Genomic DNA, 17,420 nt, shown 5'->3' on the forward strand with positions numbered 1-17,420 from the left:
CAAGTAAGCAAAGAAAGATTATTCTCAGAACCCTTCATTGTCATTGGAAATATCCATTTGAGTGTTTCTGTGTGATCTAATTAAAATGTAGTGAGACTTGTGCATGCAGGACCACTGAAGGGGAGAGACCCAGTCTTGTGTCTAAGCAAATAGTCTACATTTTATTTTTAATTATGTATCCAGTGTACGTTTGAAAACAGGAACATCCACCTTGGGTCAGGGAGCATTACAGATGGTCTTCAGTCTGCAGTGATGTCACAGTGCTGCGAATTTCTGCCGAGTGCGGTGGGGATTCTGAATTTGATTAATGTAGTTGTTAAAAACAAATGTTCTGCATGGGAAAATTTTAGGACCTTTTGAAATGTTCCTTTCTCACTCCTCAGTGTGGTTAAGGAAGGGTTCCTTTTATGCACAGAACTTTTGTCTTTTGAAAAAATCGTTCTTAATAAAGACTTATTACTTATTTAAGTACTTATTACTTAAAGTACTTTTTAAGGATTAGCTGGTTGTTTATTGCTTAGTGTTACCTATACACAATCATTTTGAATACTTAAGTGTCGTAAAGATCTAAATGAAGGTGTTTTTGATTATTCCTAGCACAGCTATTTTAAAGATTTGTATTTAAAGTAATCTCCATCCAATAGCCCATAGTATTATCAGTCTCTGTTAGATACTCCATAGTACCACAACGTGATTATCTTAAAACCTCCGAGCATCTCAGTCACTTTATCTGAATAACTAAGTGAACCATTAAAATCAGTCATACAGTAGTACATAATAAAATTTCAAGATCCAGAGACTTAAAGGAAAAAAGAGATTTGGTTACTGTTTCTAATATCTTAATGTTTCTAAAAATATTTGCCATAATCATGTTATAACTATAGTGAAAGTGTTTTGCTTAGTGTAACAAGCACTGTGGTGATATATTCTGTACTTTGCTCCTGATTTTAATTTTGTTCTTGATTATAGTTATAAGAATGTAGACTGTATTGCAGGAACGAGGTTAATTTCTGAATAATTACAGTATCATGTTAAATGCTTCTGAAGGAATCTGTGGATCCCTTAGAGCTTTGCTACGTATGTTTGGCCACTGACCAGAGCATCACTGCATTTGAAGTGCACAATTGCAGGCCTTAACCCCAGACCGACTGGCCAGAATCTGCACTTTAATAACATGCCAGGTCACTGTTGTACACATTAAAATTACTTAAAATACTTGAGGCACTGCTTTCAAGTATATACCTAGTATTTGGGACAGGTTCTTTTTCTGTAATTACATGCATAAAAAAGCAGATAGTATTTCTCTAAGATGTTGAGAATTATCAATTGATGCAGACACAGTGTACCTCTAATCAGATATTCCTTTTGGCTCATGAAAAATAAATACCCTTAGAGGAGGACTTTAGCAGTATCTGTAATGGGGCTTTTGTAGCAGACCTAGTTAGATTATGATATATATGTGTTGCCTACCTTTACAGGTGCCCTTGCCCAACACCCTCCCCCTCCCTAAGAGGGAGACTATACAACAGAGCACCGGCCTAACCTCAGCTCCTCCCACTACTTTCAGCCTCACCTTCAAGGTATGTACAACATCCTTCTCCTAAAGGTCCTTGATGATGCATGCTAGGGGACATAAGTTAGAAATACTCTTGGTATTTTTGTGGTAAGCAACAATACTAAGCTGAGGAAATAGAGTTATGTCAAATTATACCTTAAAATTTTACTAACTTCTAATACCACTTTAAAGGAAGGCCTATTATGCCTGTGAATTTTGTCTTAAAAATACAGGAAAGCCTTTTTATATTCCGTGTTTGTACTGACTTCCTCTTAGAGACCTTCATTTTTGGATATATTAGTTGTGTATAAAACCAGCTGGCTTGTTGTGTTGCATGTTTGTTGTTGGTATTTATCCTAAGTTCCCATAATGGTAAGACTGCTCATTTCCTGTCCCTATAAACTCGGTGAATTGAATGAATGCATTGTAATAATTAGAATATTTTACGAAGAGGTAATTAATACAAATTGATTTGATTTGATTTTTGTTGGATACTTTTTGAATAAGAGGGCAAAAGAGATTATAGACAACAGGTTTTTTTATATCAAGCAATGCAGGCTTATTTTTTTATCTCCTGTTGTGTTTATAATACTGAGCTATGTTACTAATGCTTCTTTACAGTTCCTTAAGAGAATTTTAAATCAGTTGTTCACCTCCAGGATCAGTCAGTGGTTAAAAAAGGGACATGAAATTCAAATGAAGATGCTTTAATGTGCATCCATTTATCCCGTTGGTGGTGTTTGTTCAGTTTTATAATCGGGCAAGTATTTAACGCCTGTAGCAGGATTTCCTAATGCTGGTGCAGTGGTTGACAGTGAATCACTGATGACCTTGACAAGAGGGGGAAACGTGTTGGCCAGTGTTCATTTCTAGAAGTTCGAGAGGAAATTTTATGAGACAACCACTTCTGCTTTGTGTCAGCACCCATCCTTGTCCAGTCTGACTCTTCACTGCTGGTTCCTGCTTAGCCTTTATGCTTTTCCCGCTGCAATGCGTATTTCAGTCTGTTTCCTGCCGTGTCTTCCGTGTGGTTTTCACCACATGCCAGTCAAGGCTGGTCCAGTTTCACATGAGCAAATACAAGATCATGAACTCTTCTTTAGACCAGATGTTAATTCTTCAGAGAACCCATTCGGCCTTGCCTTTCACTTAATGTTTTTAAGAAGAAATACGCATTTAGAGTTAAAGTGAATTTAAATCAGATTTCATTGCTTAAAACTTTCTCTGGTTTCTTTACTTCTTCTGACATCTCTCTATTTGGATAATATATAAAGTATAGAAAAGTTTTATTATATGGATTTTACTGACAGTATATTTGTCAAGGGGAAAACTAATATAATTAAATAAATGTACTTGTTTTCTTGAATTTCTAAAAATAGAATCTAAATTTTCTTGTTGCTGAAGAAATGAAATGAAGCCATACGTGTGTGGCCTGTATATTATACAGGTTTGATTAGCTGCAATTTATGCATTCCCAGCATGACAAAACTAGTATAAAAGGCAATGTGTGCTCTATAGAACTGCTCTAAACCATTAAATCTCAGTACAGATTGCATTTTGTCTAACTTTAGCCTAAATTTTTAAAATTTGTTGATTTTTTTTTTTTAACTTACCAAGACTTGTTTTAAAATAAAACACATTTGAAACTAGCAAGGTGATTGTGAGAAGACTCACAAAAACCTAAAAGTGTCCCATGTTTTGGTATTATAGTGATGATATTAGTCATCTGAGGAAAACTTGAATTATATGTAACATGTATTTTAACAAGAAAGCAGTGAAGATATGTAACAATTACTCATTCTTACAATTAAAATTTAATAAGGTTAAAAATTTTAAAGTTGGTACTTCAAGGAACAACAACAGCTTCCTAAATACGGCATTAATAACTGTTACTTGATTTTTCGGTAGCTGAATTTTATAGATTACCTTGTGGTTTGTTTGTTTTTTCCACAGCCCAGTATTTTGGCTAGTAGTAAAAACTTCACAATCTGTGTTTCAATTTCCCTCCTATTGGAGGACCTACATGTGTGCCCTCCAGCTTAGGATCCACTAGCCACATGTCATTAATAAACACTTTAATGTGGCTAATCCAAGTTGTAGTATATGCTGTAAGTGTAAAATAAAATAGACACTGGGTCTGAAATGTTCATATTTAGAAGTTAAAATGTCAATTTTTGTGTTGATTTAGGTTTTAATTGTAGATTCATGGGTTGAATAAAATGTGTTACCAAAATTAGTATTACCTCTTTATTTTTTTGAATGCAGCTATTAGAAAAATTATACATGATTTGCATTTATATGTCTGTTGAATAACACTGGTCTAGATAGATTAAAGTAAGATATGCTTCTACATTTTTTTTCCTTAAAGATTTTATTTATTTGACAAAGACACAGCGAGAAAGGGAACACAAGCAGGGGGAGTGGGAGAGGGAGACGCTGGCTTCCTGCTGAGCAGGGAGCCCAAGGCGGGGTTCAGTCCGGGGACCCCGGGATCACGACCTGAGCTGAAGGCAGATGCTTAACAGCTGAGCCAGGCAGGCAGGGTGAGAAGCAGAGGGAGAGGGAGAATTTCCAACACAGAGCCCAACTTGGGGTTCAGCCCCACAATCCTGAGATCATGACTTGAGCTAAAACCTAGAGCTGGATGCTTAACCGACTGAACTACCCAGGCACCCCAGTCTGTCCACATTTTAAGAAAAAGCTAAAATCTGTAGTGCACAGTTGCAGTCTGACATGCTTGATGAGATCTGGGTGTAAAACAAGGAATACTTTTACTGCATCCAAACCTTAAAACCTGTCTGGTTAGTTACTTTGCCTTTTACAACACTGAACATAAAACAGCTAAACAAAAGGTACCTGTCCTCTGCCATTGACAGTTGCAGCCTTACAGAGAAAGGATCGAAGGAATGGGAATTCACGGAGGGCCTTCAGCGCCTTTCCGACCGGAGGCAGAGCCTTAGGTAGTCCTACAGGGTGTGGCATTTCCATCGTTATGCCCCAGTGCTCTGGGGACTCATATTTTCGTGCAACAGGAGCTGTGACTTTCTCTGTTTTGCTGACTTCTTTGCCAGAGCTGTCAACAAGCTCTCCTTAAAGACATAATTACAGCCCACTGCCTCCCAGTTAGCGGAAGAGAACAAAGATAAAGGGACAAGTGAAAGGTTTGAAAGCCTTAGGTCTTGATCTTTTATTTTTGCCATTTTTTGGAAGGTTATACTTGGAATTTAAAAATATACACACGTATGTATGAGTATATATGTATATTCTGTGTTAGCATCGTGGGTTTTTTGTTTGTTTTTTGCTTTAAAAAAAATGTGCATTCTATTGTAGATGGAGTCTGCACGCAAGGCATGGGAGAATTCTCCAAATGTGAGGGAGAAGGGCTCTCCAGTAACTTCCACAGCACCTCCAATCGCCAGTGGAGTCAGCAGCAGCGCCGGTGGACCAAGCGCTGCTAATTACAGCTCGTTCTCCAGCGCGTCCGTGCCTCAGATCCCTGTCGCTTCCGTCACTCCCACAACATCACTGTCAGGTAGAAGGTGTTCGTACCTTTCCTTTAAATGTCTTATAATTTTTTCCTGTTTACTACCCCCCTGTTTACTGCACAGGATCTGATTGTCAGCTATCTAGTAAACTCTTCTTGCCCCTACAACCCCACCTTAGCCCTCTTCCGGTTTCAGTTAGCTCAGCAAAGAGTTATTGATGACTTGCTAGAACACTTTGCTTTCTGGACCTTCTGCCTGGCCCCATGCCCTTTGTGTCTCGTCCCCTGCCCATTATAGGTATTTTAAGTAATTGGTGAAAAGATGTTTATCTTGTTCCTCTAAATTTTTCTATAAAATTCATCTTTTGATTTTTATTTTTTAACTTATGTAGCTAGTTAGTCCAACTCAGAAATAATACAAAATCATGCAGGTTGTAAATTTTTATCATCTGTATTTAATTTGAAGGAGCTGTTGACCTAAATCTGTTGAAATGACATACATCTTTTGGTGAAGAGTTAGGGGTAGAGAATTTCCAGTTTGTTATTTGAATAGGTGATACATACTGCATTCTTTGGCCAGGGAGAAGGGTGTTTTGTTTGTTTTTAAGGAGAGTCCGTCAGTGCCCCCAAGTTAGTGCTTATCTTACTTAAATTTTTTTTTTTTTTTTACATAAATTAACCCATTTATTATAGGCTAGCAATGTTTCAAACGGCGGCGCTTCTACTGGTCTTTCAACTCCTTCAGTCTTCTGATGGCAGACTTTACTGTGATAGCAGAAGTGGTGTTGTAGGTCCAGGTGCCACCAGCGATGGTTTTCATGCAGGAGCCACAATGCCAGATCCCCACAGCTCGTCTTTTCATCTTGGTTTTGCCACAGAAGGAGCAAGTGTACACGTGCTGGCTTATCTCAGTCTTCTTCACCATCTTCCTGAGGGAGGCACCATAACGGGTCCCGTATTTGCCCACGATTCTGACCTTCTTGGTGCGTTTAGCCACGTCGCCTCAAACTAGGTCTGAGCCCCGAGAGGAAGAGACTCCGTGCGCTTCTTACTTAAATTTTTCACTAGCACATTATCCTTTCATTAAACTATATTTCTTTTGGGGGCTTCATAGTTCTTGAATAATTTCTAAAATGCTTGACTCTAGGAAAGTACACCCTTTGACCATATGTTGCTTCTGTCAAAAACAAATTTCTTTGTAGAAATTCTTTCCCAGTATTACCTAATGTTTACAAAGCAGCAGAAGCTGCCTTCATTTTTTTTTTTTTAATTAACATTTAATGTATTATTAGCCCCAGGGGTACAGGTCTGTGAATCGTCAGGTTTACACACTTCACAGCACTCACCATAGCACATACCCTTCCCAATGTCCATAACCCCACTCTTCTCTCTGTACCCCCCTCCCCCCAGCAACCCTCAGTTTGTTTTGTGGGATTAAGAGTCTCTTATGGTTTGTCTCCCTACCGATCCCATCTTGTTTCATCAGAAGCTGCTTTCCAAAAGATATAAGATACATCTAGCACAGAATTTACTTTCTTTGACTGGTTCTCATTTAGTGATTGCACTGCTGTTTTTCACTGTTCTGGCATTCTGTGTCAAAAGAATTGGCCTTTGGGATGTACTATGGTTATTTTGATGTTATGTGAAATCAGAAGTATGTATTAAGACAAACAGATTCAAATCCAGGAGCGTGCATCCCCTACCGTCCATTTGTAAGACATCTTCATTGTGCTGGCTGGGACCCCGGTCATTTGGGTGGGTAGGGGTTGGGGCTATAAAGCAATCAGGAATATAGTGTAGTGGAGAGATTAGGAAATAAAGGGACTGGCAGGATTCCTTTCTGGTCACAGTTGACCCTTAAACAACGCAGAGGTTAGGGGCACTGACACTTGGCGACCAACACGTGCAGTCAGAAACCTATCACTTCCCCTAAATTAACTACTAAGAGCCTACTCTTGACCAGAAGCCTTACTAATAACATCAATAGCTGATTAACACGTATTTTTTATATGTTACATGTATTATATGATGTATTCTTTCAGTAAGAGAAAGAATGTTAACTAAAATCATAAGAGAAGGTACATTTATAGTACTGTACTGTATTTAATTGAAAAAATGTTTGTGTGTAAGTGGACCCACACACAGCTTAATGAACCTGTGTTGTTCAAGGTCAAGTATACTTTTTTCCAGGTGTGGTTCCCCCACACTCTCATCAGTTAGGATAAATTTTTATATTTCTTGCCAGTCATCCTACTAGTAGGACTCAAGTGGAAGAACACAGGTGCCTTGATCCTGGTCCTCTCCTAGATCAGACATCATTGGAAGTCCGGAAAAATGATGATGATCTTATCCTCATCACCCACTGATCAGCAGAACTATCTGACCCTTCAGGATCTTATGTTTTATAATTCGACTTATTTATTAATAGTTTATTTTCTTTTTAAGGTATTATTATATACCTGTTTTTTGCTGGTATATGTACAGGGAGAGTGAGGACTAAGTATAACCGTAAGTTCGTATGGCTGTGGAGCAATTATGATCTCTAAAGGCCTGTTTTACCTTGATGAGTATGAAGGTGCAGCACTTTGTTCTTCCGTGCCGTTCCATCTATGCCTGACTTTAGAAGATGTTTAAGTATTCATTCATAACTGAATGAAGCTCTTAAGATCGCCTGTAAGGTATCTTGCTGGAAAGAAGAAAAGAAGTCTGACCTTTTGTTTACATGACTTTTTAGGAGCAGTTGTGATCTCTCCAGAGCATTTATACTTTCAGTTTATTTTATTTCTCAATCTCTACACCTAATGTGGGGCTCGAACTTGTGACCCTGAGATCAAGAATTGGTGCTGTTCCAACTGAGCCAGATAGGCACCCCTACATTCTTGATTATTCCTAAGGTGCAGCATTTTGTCCTTCCGTGTTACTACATCTGTGCTAGCCATTCGTGAGTGAAACTCTTGACCATCCTTTCCTTTGGGATGATTAAAGAACCATTAGCTGGAGGCTACACTGACAACCCTATAGGCTCTTGGCCACCTTATTTTGTGAGTTTTATCTTTTAATTTCCTTCTCTTTGCATTTTTTTACTGTACCGTATTTCTCCAGATTTCATAGTCTTGTTTACATTTGATGATCGCTACTTAAGTGCATGGTAAGTATCTGCAGGGCGTAAACGTGAATTTTCCAGTGTCTAGCTGGTGCTTGAGTTGTTTTTATAGTGAACAACAGTGGCTCTTTAAAATATGCTACCTTTTTCCCTTCCACATATAGGAGCTGGTACATATACTACCTCTTCTTTGAGTACAAAATCTACAACCACATCAGATCCTCCTAATATTTGTAAAGTGAAACCCCAGCAGTTACAGACAAGCAGCCTGCCTTCTGCAAGTCATTTTTCACAGTTAAGCTGTATGCCTTCCCTTATTGCCCAGCAACAACAGAGCCCGCAGGTCTATGTGTCTCAGTCTGCGGCAGGTAAGATTTTTAGGATTGGGTTTAAGGAATTCATAAAAATTAAGAATTTTTTACATGCTCACATTTTTCTCTCAAGTTTAAATAATTTTTATCTGCTTTGCAGATTTGTTTCATCATAGAATTTAATGTTCTCTCTCTGATAAGTGTTCCAGGGGGCTCTTGGCAGTTGTTTCTTACATGTATATTACATACAAGACAAATTAGTGTCTAGTAATTTGCAAAATAACTTAAACATTTCATGTTATTCCAGTTGAGTCACAAAACTTTATTACCTGAAACTTGACAAATCAATAATAAAATTGATAGGGAAGAATAAGCCTAAGATTAGCAAAGAAAAAATTTTGTGTTGGGGTACTGGGGCAACTTACCCTAGTAAATACCACAACATTAATCTTAGTTAAATAGTAAATAAATATTTGAAAAATATTCAAACTCACTACTGATTTAAATTCAAAATAAACAGTGAGGCTATTTCTTGCCTTTCTGTATGGGAAATATTAGAAAGATTGATAATACCCAGTTTTATGAGGGTCACAGGTATTATTAATAGTTTCTTAAAGTGCATGGCTGATGAGTATACAAATTGACATATTCTTTTAGAAAAGTACGAGAATATTTTATATGTATATACTGAACCGTAGTAACAACTTTCATGGGAATCTTACCATATAGATAAACTTAGTGTTCATCAGAGACATAAGTATGAGTGTGTTCATTCACTGCAGTATTGTTTATAATGGTGACAAATTAAAAACCAGTATGGGAAGTTCTCCAAAACATACATAAAAAGAGCAGATCAAAATAGTTTATATAATACATAGAAATCTGTCAAGCATCTAAACCAGATTCTTTCAGTTATTAAATTCCAGTTCCTTTGAAATATTTTGTTAAATTCTAGTAGGTTGATACAGAATTAGAATAGATTTGCTGATAACCAGTGGGTTCATTTTCACCTTGAGTAGATCATGTCCGATTTCACTAGTTAATACCCATTGGAAGTGTATGAGGGTGTTTTTTTAAACCCTCAAAGTATAGTGGACCCTTGTGCAATGCAAGGATTAGGGGTGTCAATGCCCTACATAGTCAGAAATCCACATACAGCTTTTCACTCCCCCAGATTTGATTACAAGTATCCTACCTTTGACCAGAAGCCTTACTGGTAACATAAAGAGTTCAGCAACACATACTTTGTATATTGGCATGTATTGTACCCTGCACTCTTACAGTTAAGTAAGCTAGAGAAAAGAAAATGTTGCTAAGAAAATCATAAGGAGAAAATATGATTACAGTACTTCACTGAATTATATGAAAAAAAATACACAGTTCAAACCCCTGTTGTATTAGAGTTTTATTGTTTTAATTTGCATATACCTATCTGCTGGAAGTTTTTGGTCTTTTCATTTTTCTAGTTTTCCTTGGCTGTGTTAGTTTTCAGTGGTCTCACTTAATTTAAAATCTGCTACAAAACTTGGATGTTAGTGACTTTTTGGGAAATTCTGAAGCTTAGACACCTAAAACTGCTTGTTTTTCCTGATGGTCTGTATAGCTCAAATCCCTGCTTTCTACATGGACACGAGTCATTTATTCAATACCCAGCACGCACGATTGGCGCCGCCGTCCTTGGCTCAGCAGCAAGGCTTCCAGCCAGGTCTCTCTCAGGTAAATAGCTCAGGCTTTGATCACGTGTTTGTTTCTTGGCATGCTAATGGTATAATACGTATCTGAAAGGCTCTTTAAGTTGAAATGTTCTGTTGAACATGGGACAGTCTGTGGTTACCTTGGTATGTATTAGCAAAATTTTCATACTTTCCCAAATTTGCCAGAACTTAGTGGCTAACAGTCTAGAATAATGTATTGAAAGGAAAATTTAGATGCTTACATTGGTTTTGTTTTAAAAGGGAGCTGATAGATGTTTTCTGTTCTTTTCGTATCTCAAACTTTTATTTTCCCAAATACTGTGATTTGTGTAGAGGGTGCTCATGTGGTTTTGTTGCATCGCAGCCAACTTCGGTTCAGCAGATCCCGATCCCCATTTACGCGCCGCTGCAGGGACAGCATCAGGCCCCGCTGAACTTGGGAGCCGGCCCTGCTGTGTCCCAGGCTCAGGAGTTGTTCACGTCCTCGCTTCAGCCGTACAGGTGCGTGCTTCGTGACTGCTGAGCCCGCTCTCACTCCCGCTGCTCCTCCTTTCCCCCAGAATCTCACCGAAGTCCTCGAAATGATGAAGCCTGTGGATTTTAGGTCTTAAAACCTAGCTTTCAGTAATTTCCGTCAAGACTTTTTTGAACAAAGTCAGATCTCAGATATTCTTGAACACGAGGATAACAACAATCCCAGAACAATTAGGAATCAGAGGAAATAGCTGCTGAGGGTCCTGGAAGGCTGCCTGCCCCCTTCCAGAGCAGCTGTGCGTCCGCGCCTGCCCTGGAGCCTGCGTGGGGCTTGGCAGAGAACCGCAGGGGGGCAGGAGGCGCGGTGGAGGGCCCCGGGCAGGGAACAGAGGCAGTGAGGATAGTGATGACAAGTAGAGAAGCAACTGTTTTTTTGAACGATTCACTGTAAGTTAGCTTTGTGATTAAGGAAATCTCCTTTTAGTTGGTATTAGCTACTTGCAGCATGGCTGGAAAGTTTGGGGCTACTTTCCAGCTGTGCAGAAAAAAAAGCTCAGTGATGAATTAGTGTCTTGCATCGCCGGGGGAGATGGAGTAGCAGTGCACTGACGTTTTGCATCTCTAGTCCCCTTTTAACGATTGCCTTGGAAGATGTATTTCTGAAGAGCAGACCTGTTCCATAGAAAAATAACGTCAGCTGTATGTGTGATTGTGAGTAATGACAAGTGAATTGGAAGGCCCAGGTTTAACCTTGGAAAGCGATTGTTTGTGTCCCTGCCGTGTCTTTCTGCTGTTCTTGCTGTCAGCCTCGTCAGGAGAGTGCTTACTAACACCGGATCCCTGAATCAACGTCTGCCGAGACAGTAGTTTGGGGGGTTTGTCTTTTTTTTTTTTTTTTTTTTAAGATTATTTTAGAGAGCCCACGGCGGGAGGGGGGAGGAGAAAGAGTCTTAAGCAGACTTCACACTGAGTACAGAGCCTGATGTGGGGCTCTGTTGTGGAACCCCGAGATCACAACCTGAGCTGAATCCCAGAGTTGGACATTTAATCAGCTGCGCCACTCAAGCACCCCAGGACGGCGTGGTTTATAAGCGTATGCTTTCATTTTCCCGATTTACATGTGACACGTAAGCAGAGAGACTGCCCATGACCTGAGGCTAGCACTTCTGCTAAATGGCCTTTGTTTCTGCCACAAATGTCAGTTTTAACAAAACATAATGATACTACTTCTTGATAATACAGTCTTGAATCCAGTGCCTTGATACAGTTACTCCGTATCTTAGCATTTGTAAAAGTATAGCTTGAAGGCCCCCATTCCAGAGGTAAGAGGGTAGTCTGAAATCAGATTCCAGCGTTGTAGTTTTTTTAAAAACCATTCAAATGTGCCACAGTCTTATAAACTGTAGTCACCATGCTGTACGTTACATTCCCATGACTTTTTTTGTAGCTAGCAGTTTGTACCCTGCGACTGTAACACGGTGTTGCATATTTGAAAGTTGCTGAGGGGCACCTGGGGGCTCAGTTAAAGCATCCGACTCTTGATCTCAGCTCTGGTCATGATCTCAGGGTTTGTGAGATCAAGCCTTGCCTTGGATCCTCCTTGGGATTCTCTCTCTCTTTAAAGAAAGAAATTCGCTAAGAAAGTAGATCTTGAGAAAAGTTCTCATCACAAGAAAAAAGTATTGTTGTGAATATGTATGGTGGCAGAGGTTAACTAGACTTACTGTGGTGATCATTTCATAATACATACAAATACTGAATAATGTTGTAAACCTGAAATTAATCCATTACATTTCCATTATACCTCACTAAAAACAAACAGAAACTTTGTGGGTAATCCTGATGTTGGACGACTATGCTTCATTCTGTAGAGGCCTTGAGATTTCCCACAAGCAGTATATGGGCCTCTGGTGGCTCAGTTGGTTGAGTCTGATCCTTGTTTTCCACTCAGGTCATGACCTCAGGGTTGTAGCTCGAGCCCCACGTTAGACTCCGCACCCAGCAAAGTCTGCTTGAGACTGTTCCTCTCTCCCTTGACCCCTCTCCCACTCACTCGAGCTCGCTCACTCTCTCAAGATCTTCTTTTTAATACACACATTGACACACATGTAAATAGAATAATGAAATACAAATAAGAAAAATCAGCTATTGGTGCTATAAATTTGAATAAAATGTTGATACCAAAGAGAAAGGCAGATCTGGTTCTGAGCCTGCTAGTGAAGACATGAAAAGAGAATCATTCTCGTTGTTCAAGAGGAGAAACTCTTGTTAGTTACTCAGGAAGAGCAAGCCTCTCTCTAGAACTTTGTTGTGTTGGGGCTCTAAATCATGAAACACGTACTTTAGACACAGTCTAAATTGTGCTTGTTAGAGCGCTTGGTCATTTGGGATACTCATTCCCAGGATTTCCAGATGCCTAAATAGAATTGACTACTAATACAAGTCTTTTCTTGTTAATACCTGTGTAGATCTCAGCCGGCCTTCATGCAGAGCAGTCTGTCCCAGCCGTCTGTGGTTCTTTCCGGTACTGCCATCCACAACTTTCCAGCTGTCCAACACCAGGAACTTGCAAAGGCACAATCAGGTCTTGCCTTTCAACAAACTTCGAATACGCAGCCTATTCCTATATTGTATGAACATCAGCTGGGCCAGGCATCGGGACTAGGAGGTTCCCAGCTAATTGATACGCATCTTCTCCAGGTAAGACGGGAGCACAGGGGGCTAGAATCATGCACTTTTTAAAGAAAAAGTGTTAAAAGACATGAAAAACCAAAGGTCCTTTTACCTAATACTAAAATTCTTAGAGATTGTACATCCTTGATGTCTGAATTGGAAGTATTTCATTCTTACTGCTGTTTTCTTACACAATTTTTTCTAGGCTAGAGCAAATCTTACCCAGGCTTCAAATCTTTATTCTGGACAAGTACAACAGCCTGGTCAGACAAATTTTTATAACACTGCCCAGTCACCAAGTGCTCTCCAGCAGGTAAACTATGGCATGGTAAATTTCCTCAATTTTCTTCATTATTATTATTATTATTATTATTATTATTATTATTATTACTTTTATTGCATTTGTTTTTGCTTGGCAGTTTTAATAGAACCAAGATGGGGAGATGGCTCAGTGGTTTTCAGACTTTTCTCTGTGGTGTCCTAGGAATCCTGTGGAGTCCACTGGTGGTGGACCGTGCTTAGTCCCACAGCACCTCTCTCCTCAGCCCCACTTCAGTCACTTCTGCTTTTTCGCGCTGTATTTTAAATTGGTTTCCATGTAATCATTTATTTCAACAAAGGATTCCATGCATATAAAAGTTGGAAAACCATTGTCGGGGATATACAGTTCCATGTAAGCGCGTACCCGTGTATGCTTACGCATCTGTGCTAGAGAGGGAGGGGCCTCTGCGGACCGTCACGCTGCTCAGTCCAGTACTTAGAACAGTGTGGGAGCCTGTGACCGGGTGTACATGACAGACGTGCACAAACTGCCAACAGTGTCCTGCATCTGCTCTTCACGAGTTCATGGAGGACTGAAGGAGAGAGACAAACAGTTAGTCATTTCTGTATTCTGGTGGCTATTTTAGGGGTGAAACTTCATAAATGTATCCGTTACCTTGACATTCAAATTAGATACTGCTTATACGAAAACTGAAAGGTTACTTTTCTTCTGGTCAGAGCTTATTTTAGTCAGACCTGAAAACAGTAAAGATGTCTGTTTGGGAGAGTGAAGCAACACTACTTTCTTAAATTGTATGCCACGACTTCATTGTATTATGTGTTTATTAGACCTATCCCGTGGATTCATTCAGACATCTTTGTAGTGGTTTGGCTAGCGTCTGCACTGCTAGTCGTCTGTTGTTACATCCTTAATAAAAGAATGGAGGTAACGGCTAAGCAAAAGACAATATGTGAAATATATTAATAGATTGAAGTATTCTGTTTCAACTATTACTTTTAAGGTTTTTAGAGTTGTCTAGAGAGTTACAGGGCTGTACAGATGACAGAGACAAGTAAATGGCCAGTTTCTTTTTGCTTATTTTCTAGGTTACAGTACCTTTACCAGCATCCCAGCTTTCATTACCTAATTTTGGATCTACAGGGCAGCCTTTAATCGCTCTGCCTCAGACTCTTCAGCCCCCATTACAGCACACCACCCCACAAGCCCAGGCCCAGAGCCTGAGTCGTCCGGCCCAAGTAAGCCAGCCTTTCAGAGGATTGATCCCAGCTGGAACACAGCACAGCATGATCGCCACCACAGGAAAAGTAAGTGAAAGAGGGATTTGCAGTTCTTTGAGAATTTGGGGCTGTGTGTTTAGATGTATACCTCTTCTATCTGTAAAAATAAAATGCATAAGTATTTACCTCTCTAGGAGATCTCACACTCTGATGTGCTCTTTTCAAAAAAAATTTTTATTTTTAAAGTAATCTCCACACTCAGTGTGGGGCTTGAACTCACAAGCCCGAGATCAAGAGTTACACGCTCCACCCTCTGAGCCAGCCAGGTGCCCCAAGCCCCAGTGTACCTTTTTTTAAAAAAACTTTTTAAATCTACTTGTGATGTGTTTGACTTCCTCTGTTTCTTACTTAGTAACAAAGAATTCACAAATTTTATGGATGAATTGGGTTTACACAGTCTTTTAAGACTTTTTACCCACAAATTTGGCCTTGATAATTTACTTAAATCATTATTTAAATTATTATTTAAATTAAATCAAGGCCATAAATTTGGCCTTGATAATTTATTTAAAACTTAATTATAGGATTTTTGTACTAAGATTCTTTACCTCTTTAGCTTATGGAGGTCCAGAAGCGCTAAGTCTTCTCTTTGTTTTTTCCTCAGATGTCTGAAATGGAACTGAAAGCCTTTGGAAGTGGCATTGACATAAAGCCAGGCACACCTCCAATCAGCGGTAGAAGCACCACACCAACATCTAGTCCCTTCCGGTAAAATGGGCATTTGAATTTCCAAATAAGTAAACACAATTTGTTTGTTAGATTCTTACTATGTCACCAGGCCTGTGGTAAGCACAAGACATTCTGATAGTGTTATCTGAAATGTTAAGCTATTAAATTAAGAATGTATATGTTATACTATATTTTTAAGAAATTTTTTTTTAAATACAGGGCAAATCTAGCTAGAGTTCTTTCTCACCTCTGCCCCTCCAGTGTCTCTCTGCTACCGTAATGTTCGGTAACTCCCCTTGGTAGATTTTCCTCCGCTACCACAAATGAAGCGTCTGCCAAGAGCAGTGTCTCTAAAGATCTAACAGCATATCATTTATTTGGCACTACTGTACTGACCCGTGACGGCTTTCTCCCAAGGGCTACTTCCACAAGTCCGAACAGCCAGTCCAGCAAAATGAACAGCATTGTCTATCAGAAGCAGTTCCCGTCAGCCCCTGCCACTGTGAGAATGACACAACCATTTCCTACACAGTTTGCACCCCAGGTGGGCAGATACGAGTGAGAAATGAGTATTATGTACTTGGAAATGATTGCTAATCTGGCTAAGTATCTGATTTCATAATCTTGCCATATTATAAGTAGTTTAGAAACATAGTCTTTAATGAGAAACAGTTTCTTATTTAACAGTACATTTATGACCTTCGTAGATATTCTCCGCAGTTTTTCGTGAGCTGCAGGTAGTAGCTGTATAGTGCTAAAGCAGACAGGAGTAGCCGAAAGATTCCCCACACAGCTCTGGTTGTTTCAGTCCTGTTTCTTTTATCTTTTTTGAAGAAGTGGACTTTCAGAGAAGGGTCCCAGTGCTTAAAAGTTTTCTAGGTTTAAAGTTTTTGTTACGTGGTCGTCGTCGTCGTCGTTGGGTTTTTGTTTTGTTTTGTTTTGTTTTTTAAGAGAACTGTGTGTAGTTGAGTTAAAGTTTCTAAAGGATGTTCTAATATATGTGTAAAGACATTGGCTTCTCTTCCCTTCGCTGAACGAATGGAACGACTAAAATTTATCATAACTCTGAAAATGAGTGTCGAGTCCTGAGAAGACACTTACGTGTTGAATTGGTGTTACTTTGATTTATCTTCAGATTATGTTTGGTATAAGTGTGTGCCTTTTCTGCAATTACATCTTTTTAAAAAGATTACCCTGTTTAATAGCTTTTCCATCCCCCTTCAGAATTTGTAGCTGAAATGCAGGAACCAACTACAGTGCCATAGCGTGCTTTGCTAATTTTTCTGTTAGAGTCTCCAAGCATGGCCTGTTTGTTCTTGGTCCCTATAGTAGAATGGCACAAATGCCTACATACTTCCTTTCACTTGGCAGAATGGGCACAGATTTACTCTGAGATAAGCCAACCTGGTCTGGGTGGCAAAATTTTTTTTTAACAGTTCAATGTTGTATGTTTTGTTTTTTTCACTCAGATTCTCTCTCAGCCTAACCTGGTCCCTCCATTGGTAAGAGCCCCACATACTAACACCTTCCCAGCGCCTGTTCAGAGGCCACCAATGGCACTGGCCAGTCAGATGCCTCCTCCGCTGACCACAGGCCTCATGAGCCATGCTCGTTTGCCACATGTAGCCAGGGGTCCTTGTGGATCACTATCTGGAGTCAGAGGTAATCAGGCCCAGGCTGCGTTGAAGGCTGAACAAGACATGAAGGTTAGTACAGTGTTAACAGCCAACAGAGCAAGCATCTGTCTCTGAACCATGTCTTAAGATGCCTCTGGACCCATAACCACAAACCCAGGCATTCATTGTCTCAGCTAATTTGACTAAGCTAACTACTTTTATTTATTCCTTTTTTTTTCTCCTATTCCCCTTTTTTTAATTTATTTTTTATCTTTTTTTTT

At 39.5% G+C, this 17,420-nt stretch overlaps 2 protein-coding genes across 14 annotated transcripts in view; one reads left to right on the forward strand and one right to left on the reverse strand.

The window, feature by feature from the left end:
- The window catches only part of PRRC2C (proline rich coiled-coil 2C), a 94,906-nt gene that overhangs the window by 74,261 nt on the left and 3,225 nt on the right, over positions 1-17,420 (forward strand). For 5 of the 13 annotated variants that reach the window (XM_059412440.1, XM_059412443.1, XM_059412441.1 and 2 more), the window contains exons 24-34: positions 1,479-1,580; positions 4,886-5,087; positions 8,307-8,510; positions 10,057-10,169; positions 10,512-10,648; positions 13,090-13,321; positions 13,500-13,622; positions 14,663-14,881; positions 15,459-15,562; positions 15,941-16,067; positions 16,993-17,229. In XM_059412440.1, the coding sequence (XP_059268423.1) occupies positions 1,479-1,580; positions 4,886-5,087; positions 8,307-8,510; positions 10,057-10,169; positions 10,512-10,648; positions 13,090-13,321; positions 13,500-13,622; positions 14,663-14,881; positions 15,459-15,562; positions 15,941-16,067; positions 16,993-17,229 (1,800 nt within the window). The remainder of the gene's footprint in view (positions 1-1,478; positions 1,581-4,885; positions 5,088-8,306; positions 8,511-10,056; positions 10,170-10,511; positions 10,649-13,089; positions 13,322-13,499; positions 13,623-14,662; positions 14,882-15,458; positions 15,563-15,940; positions 16,068-16,992; positions 17,230-17,420) is intronic. The other 8 variants (XM_059412451.1, XM_059412452.1, XM_059412447.1 and 5 more) reach the window with 4 other exon arrangements.
- Positions 5,708-6,042, reverse strand: LOC132025350 (large ribosomal subunit protein eL43-like; the record flags this gene model as incomplete). Its single annotated transcript, XM_059412456.1, has 1 exon — positions 5,708-6,042. A coding segment is annotated over one exon (282 nt), but the record flags the coding sequence as incomplete, so codon positions are not given.

Source organism: Mustela nigripes, chromosome 10, assembly GCF_022355385.1.
Source record: "Mustela nigripes isolate SB6536 chromosome 10, MUSNIG.SB6536, whole genome shotgun sequence".
Lineage (NCBI taxonomy): Eukaryota > Metazoa > Chordata > Mammalia > Carnivora > Mustelidae > Mustela > Mustela nigripes.